The sequence below is a fragment of the Orbicella franksi genome, unplaced genomic scaffold (assembly GCF_964199315.1).
Source record: "Orbicella franksi unplaced genomic scaffold, jaOrbFran1.1 SCAFFOLD_37, whole genome shotgun sequence".
NCBI lineage: Eukaryota > Metazoa > Cnidaria > Anthozoa > Scleractinia > Merulinidae > Orbicella > Orbicella franksi.
The window spans coordinates 137,401-143,400 of NW_027671075.1; the positions used below are offsets into that span (position 1 = coordinate 137,401).

At 35.5% G+C, this 6,000-nt stretch overlaps 1 protein-coding gene across 1 annotated transcript in view; it reads right to left on the reverse strand.

The window, feature by feature from the left end:
• Positions 1-5,966, reverse strand: part of LOC145477258 (dynein axonemal heavy chain 6-like) — a 100,613-nt gene extending 94,647 nt beyond the window's left edge. The window contains exons 1-3 of the mRNA XM_081455497.1: positions 3,463-5,966; positions 2,377-2,813; positions 1,876-2,088 (exon numbers count right to left, since the gene is read on the reverse strand). Of these exons, the coding sequence (XP_081311623.1) occupies positions 1,876-2,088; positions 2,377-2,813; positions 3,463-3,567 (755 nt within the window). The 5' untranslated portion in view covers positions 3,568-5,966. The remainder of the gene's footprint in view (positions 1-1,875; positions 2,089-2,376; positions 2,814-3,462) is intronic.
• Between the last annotated feature and the right edge of the window lie 34 nt (positions 5,967-6,000).

A 6,000-nucleotide genomic window follows, 5' to 3' on the forward strand; every position in this document is an offset into this window, starting at 1 on the left:
CAGGCCACGCCCATAGTCATGTGACTAATACAGAAAAAATGCAAAGGCTCCCAGACAAATTACTTTCTCTGGATTTTGTTCATTGATTCAATATTTTAATCTAAATCCTCATTACGCTATGCATCGATTTTGTTTCATTTCTAAAAGGTCAGGTTTTGAGAGCATTTCAAAATATTGAAAAATTCGTAATTTTCTGAAAAAACCATGATTGCGAAAAAGAAATGCATAGCTATGTTGCCATCACTGGCTTTAATCGAAATTCATCGAAAAAGGCTGGATTTAATGAAAAACCGCGTTTCCCTTACCATTTAAAGAAACCGGAAGTGTGTCCGATATATACTGGAAGTTACCCTATCAGCGTGTGCACTATTTACACTACCAGCGCACTTCGGTAAGATCAAACAAAGCCACACAGAGTTAGTTTTTCTCTTTCTTTTGCTCTTGTTTTTCTGTCTTTCTCTTATTTTGTCTTTTCTTGTACTTTTTTTACTCTGCATTTTGTGAAACACAAAGGAAAACATCTAAAATGTAAGTGAATTTGCCAGTTTTTGAGTTGTTTTTATTTTCCGTGCTCAGGCTGCCGTAAGTGACTAGAAGTGAAATTTCACCTCCTTAGCAACGGGCATGAGCGTGTGCATGAATCGGTTAATGGGCCCTTAAGCAGTTGTGAAAATAAAGCCTGAAAAAAATTCAGGCCTGAACGGGATTCAAACCCATGACCTCTGTGATACCGGTGCTGTGCTCTACCAGGAGCTGGTCACATTGTGAATTCGTAATATACCCGTAGATGGTGAAGAATGATCTCTTCACCATCTACAGGTATATTACGAACTCACAATGTGACCAGCTCCCAGTTGGCTTGATAGCTCAGTTGGTAGAGCACTGCACCAGTATCGCAGAGATCATGGGTTTGAACCCTGTTCAGGCTCTCAGGCTTTATTTTCACAACTGCTTAAGGTGGCCAAATGCAGTTTTCAAGTGGCTATGCCTAATTCACCATTACTTTTAAATTACTTATGCTTTGGCACCTGTTTTTTGCAAGAGTCAAGGTTAACCACAGAATGCTCACATTTTGGCTAAGGTGTGTGCTGTTGCCATAGCAATGGGGCTGGTTTAAAAACAAGGCTTAAAAAATGGTTTTTGTTTATTTAAAAAAATCCAATCGTTAGATTTTTTTTCATCATGTGCCCACTATGAATTGATATTAAATCCCTTCTGTCAACACTGTTCAAAGAAAATTTTGACATAGACAATTTTCAAAATTCCCCATAAATCGTTTTCACTGCATGTTCTGTATTATCAAAAATTCCCCATGTCAAAATTCAGATTTTTTGTGATAGATCATTCACGTGGTTTCTGAACTATTTTTTTTGCCAAATTTCTTGAAATTCTAACGACTGGATCATTAGAAATTGATAAATTTTCTGCAAAAGCAATTGGTCTCAATTTTTCGAGCAACTGCGCATGCGGTGCATTTAACTGGGTTTTTTCTGTAACAAAGAAAAAGCTGAGAATTGCTGGGTTCTTTGCATGGTTACCTTTTCTAACCTTTTCTAACATATCTTTGTGATAAAAGACTAAAGCCATCAATACACTGCGTTCAATAATAGAGAAAAATAGCACAGATAGTGCGGGTATTGAGTAAATAAAATGATTGCTCTATTGACGGCATGTTTGTTTTTGCAATCCTTGTACGCATGCGGAATTGCATCAGCAAAAGTGTGCGCGAAAACTGTGTTCAGCCATCTTAAGTTGTGCGTATAACTGCGAGGATCAATGATATCTTTATATCTTTCTCCACAGTTCAGATATATGATCTTCCATATATTCACTTGCATACATATTACTATATTATATACTACACTATGCTCTTACTTTGTCTTTACATTCTTTCTCCACACAACAAAGGCCTTCCACATCCTGAAGTTAGCAAATGTTGGAATTTTGACAAGTCTTTTGTAGTCTGTGTACTCCTTCTCCCACCTTTCAAGGGCAGTAAACTCTGCTTCATTGTCACGTATGTGAGTAACTCCTTCAGAACTTATTGTGTAGTAATCAGAATGGTTGATTTCTGAATGCCTAACAATCCTGTTTTAGTTGAATATAAAATGTTCGTTAATGCACAACAATATCAATAAATATGACTCATACCAATGAAAAATAGCAAAGAATAAATATCAAATTATCTGCTAACTATAAATTACAATCATGTAATTTCACTCTAGATGTACAATGATTGAGATAATTTTAGTATCGATTTAATTTACATTATTTATACATTTAATTTACATTTAATTTACATTATTTAACTATTCAAATGTGATCTTTACCTAATTTATCCTCATTTACAATTAATATCAATGGAAAATAACTTACTTGAGGTTGTACGGATTGTATTCAATGGATGACCGATCCACAGCTGGTGTCATGTAAAGAAACCCCAGTTTAGAATTCTCCTTAATCAAGCTGATGATCTGAAGTGGGTCTCTTAAACCCTCAGGTATAACATCTGTCTCCCCCACCAGTGTACCAGTGCCATTACTGAGTAAAGTCTGCTTTGGTGATGTGTGCCTCTGTACACTTTTAGCATTAACTTGTGCAACAGAATCAATTTTTTCTTGTTTGGTTTTCAAGTCATCTGGTAGGTTTGGCAATGGAGACGATGTCCTTTCGAGGGGCTCCACAACATCTCTTCGACAGGTCTTTTTCCTATCTGGTTCAGACGAAAGAGGTGGTGTTGGGGATTTCGGCTTTCCCGCTGTAGATGTGTAAGGAAGACTTCTTTGCTTTTCTTGATACCTGGCAAGGTTTGGCTTTAAGACAAGAAGAAAAAGACACACGTTTCCTTCTGTTCCACCATTACACTTAATTGTCTACATTTACGTGTACCTGTGAAGTGCTATGAATGTATGTCACAAGCAGACACAAGCATCAAATCTTTTTTTTTAGACACTGTCGCACTGTCATAGTACTTAGTGTATATGATTGTGACCTTAATTAATTTACACACCTTACCAAATACAATAATAAGGTGGTTTCTGCTGAACATTCAAGCAATAATGGCAAAAACTAGGTTACCAAAAAAACCTCATAGTATGATAACATTTTTAATACAGTCAAGAACTTTTTGAGACTTAAGCTCTCAAGCTGACCCTGTGAGAGAAAATTGAATTTAAAGTCATCCATATTAAACTAAAACAGACTTTTCACATCAGCTCAAAACAAAATGACACACACTTTAAACATTTTTGGGAAGTTTGACATTAACTTCTTGAGAAATTATGCTTGAAAATTTAACCGCAGGGTCACTTAGAGAAATGAATTAAAGTAAGATGTTTAAAATAGTACTCAAAATGAAACTGTGATACAAGTAGATTTTTAGTAAATAATTTTTGCAAATATTGCTCGAACTTTGAGTGGAATCCTTCATAACATCAGTTCTAATTCAATTGGAATACTTACCAGAGGCTCTAGTCTAGGTGCTGATGGTATGTTCTGAGAAATAACGAGGAATAAATTATATAAGACAGCCAATACCATTATGAAAGTATACAGAGATGGCAACATGAAAACTTAAAATCTGGGAGATTGCCAATTTTACCTTGTTCTTGACCTAAAAAAAATTGTTAATACATGTATACTTTAAGCCCTTTCCTTTGTATCAGGAAATTTGGCAAATGTTCAGGAGACTGTATGATTTGGTCTGTATTTGGAAGACTCCCAGATAATCTTGGAGGGTTTGAATAGATGGTTTTCACTGGTGGTAAGGGAATAGTTAACACATCCAGGTACATTGTTGAGATATCACACAAAACATGTTAAAATATATGTGTTCAAAAAGCAGTCTTGAATTTTCTTTAAAACACACCAGTGTTTATGTAACTAACGTACCCTACAGAGCGAGTTCAAGTTTTCAATGATAGTCTGTTAAAGTGCATATGACATGAAAAATATTTTGTGCTTATTTGAAAGGCCTTTCAAAATACAGAAGAATGGCATTTTTCTTTTTGAAATATCTTTTTCCGTTTTAGAGATATTGACATTTTTCTATTATGCAAATTAGATCAGTGATGATGTCATATTGTTTGCAACTAAAAATGGTAAAATATTGAATAAACAATATCTCTAGGAATATTGAAGCAGTGTTCTTGAAACATGGCACCACAAATGTACATCACAAAAGAAACAAAATGACACCCTTAGTGGTGTTGTCATAGCAACTCTTTCAGCTCCAGTCTCTTTCTGTCAAAAAACCAAATATCCCCATTTGCAACCTCTATAGTGAGACAAAGGGTTCTACAATGTACTTGGAACAGACATAGTTCCCATATTGTCTTAACTCCCATCATTAGATTGGGTGGGGTAGATGGTTCTTTGTTTAAGACAAAAACTGGGAATTTCAGTTTCTATTAAGGCAGCACCAGTGGCAAAACTGATTCAACATGGTTTAAGTTCTTGTGGTTCCAAGGTTAATCACATTTAATTTCATCACACACAGCCAGCTGGAAATTATAAATCCCTTGTGAGCTTGGAGGATCAACTAGCAAACATCTTGAGGAGTCAAAGACTCTTTGCATTCATTCTCTACACAAAGTCATACCTTTAATATATTTTAGTCTTCCAAACAGCTACAAGCAATGACTTGGTTATGCATGTACTGACTGCAATGAGTATCTATCCTATATCAACTCTCTCTCAAAACTTTGTGTCAGTCCATTCTCTACACACAGTCACACCTTTACCCTTTCAAACAGCTACTAGCACTGATTTGGTTACAAACTCTCTCAAAAAGTGAAAGTATATTTCAATGTATTACGATGCAACATTACTTTGGAAGGTTGATGCAACAGAAAATTGATATTGGCCATTGACATATCGATTTGTTTACATCTGAGAGTAAAAAACTTGGGATATTCTGAAACAAATCTGCATTGGTTGTTGACATCTCAATTTGTTCAGATCTGAGTAAGTGACTGAGTATGTTGACCATCAAAAACCAGTTGCCTGGTTTTCTATTTCTATGCATGCATGAGGTTCTGTTCCTGCAGCTATGGTGCTCTGCTTGGCAGCTGGGAGCTCTGCTACTATAACAATAGCACAACCATTGCAGTCTGAAACCTACAATTTCTGCCTGCCATCTTGTTAAGTTCACTAAACTTTCCTTTGTTATCATTGGTACAAACTGCTCATGTGGTACAATCTTGTATGACAGTCACTATTTAAGAAGTATAAAACATGTACCATGTTTCTATCGAGTTTTAGTAGAATTCTACTAGTATACTAATGCAAATGCTACTATCTGATTTGCTGAGCTACTCGTACACTATCAGCTATTAGAGTGCAGTGGCTGTCGGTCATTTATGAAATGGCAAAGTTTTTTCGTTTTCCCGCAGTTTTGGAGGAACATTTTGATGGAAATGGATAATTAAATTCCTGAGAAGACTAAACAAGAGTCATTAATGGTGTTTGACTTTAAAAATTATTGAAAAAACCAATGCGCAAGCGTAAACAACTGTAAATTTCCAATGACAATTCAGTCTGTGCGATTTTGTTGAAGCGTGAAGTTTAATAATACGTAGAAATATAATTGGACACCATAATTTGTGTTTATTTCAGAAAGAATTCACCCTTGATTTCTATGCAGTGACTAGCGACTCATAGAAATCTCTAGTTCATAATCAGATTGCTAAATAGAAACACAAGTGGAAGTTTGGGAGAACAAGAAATGCTGTAGCCAATAGGTGAGTGTTTCTACAGCATTTTTGCGTTCTCTCAAACTTTCATGAGTGTTTCTATAACTCATTATATAATAACCCAAGTTATTCTTGCATTTTGATTGGTTCTCGCCTATGATCTATTAGAGTACAGACGCACGATTGACGTCATCATTTCAAAGTTTTTCCCTCTGTGTTTTAAAATGGTGGAAAGTTTTGAGAATTTACATAATATTTTACATGACTGGGCAAAAGATAAGGTACAAGAAAGTCTTGTCCAGGCATT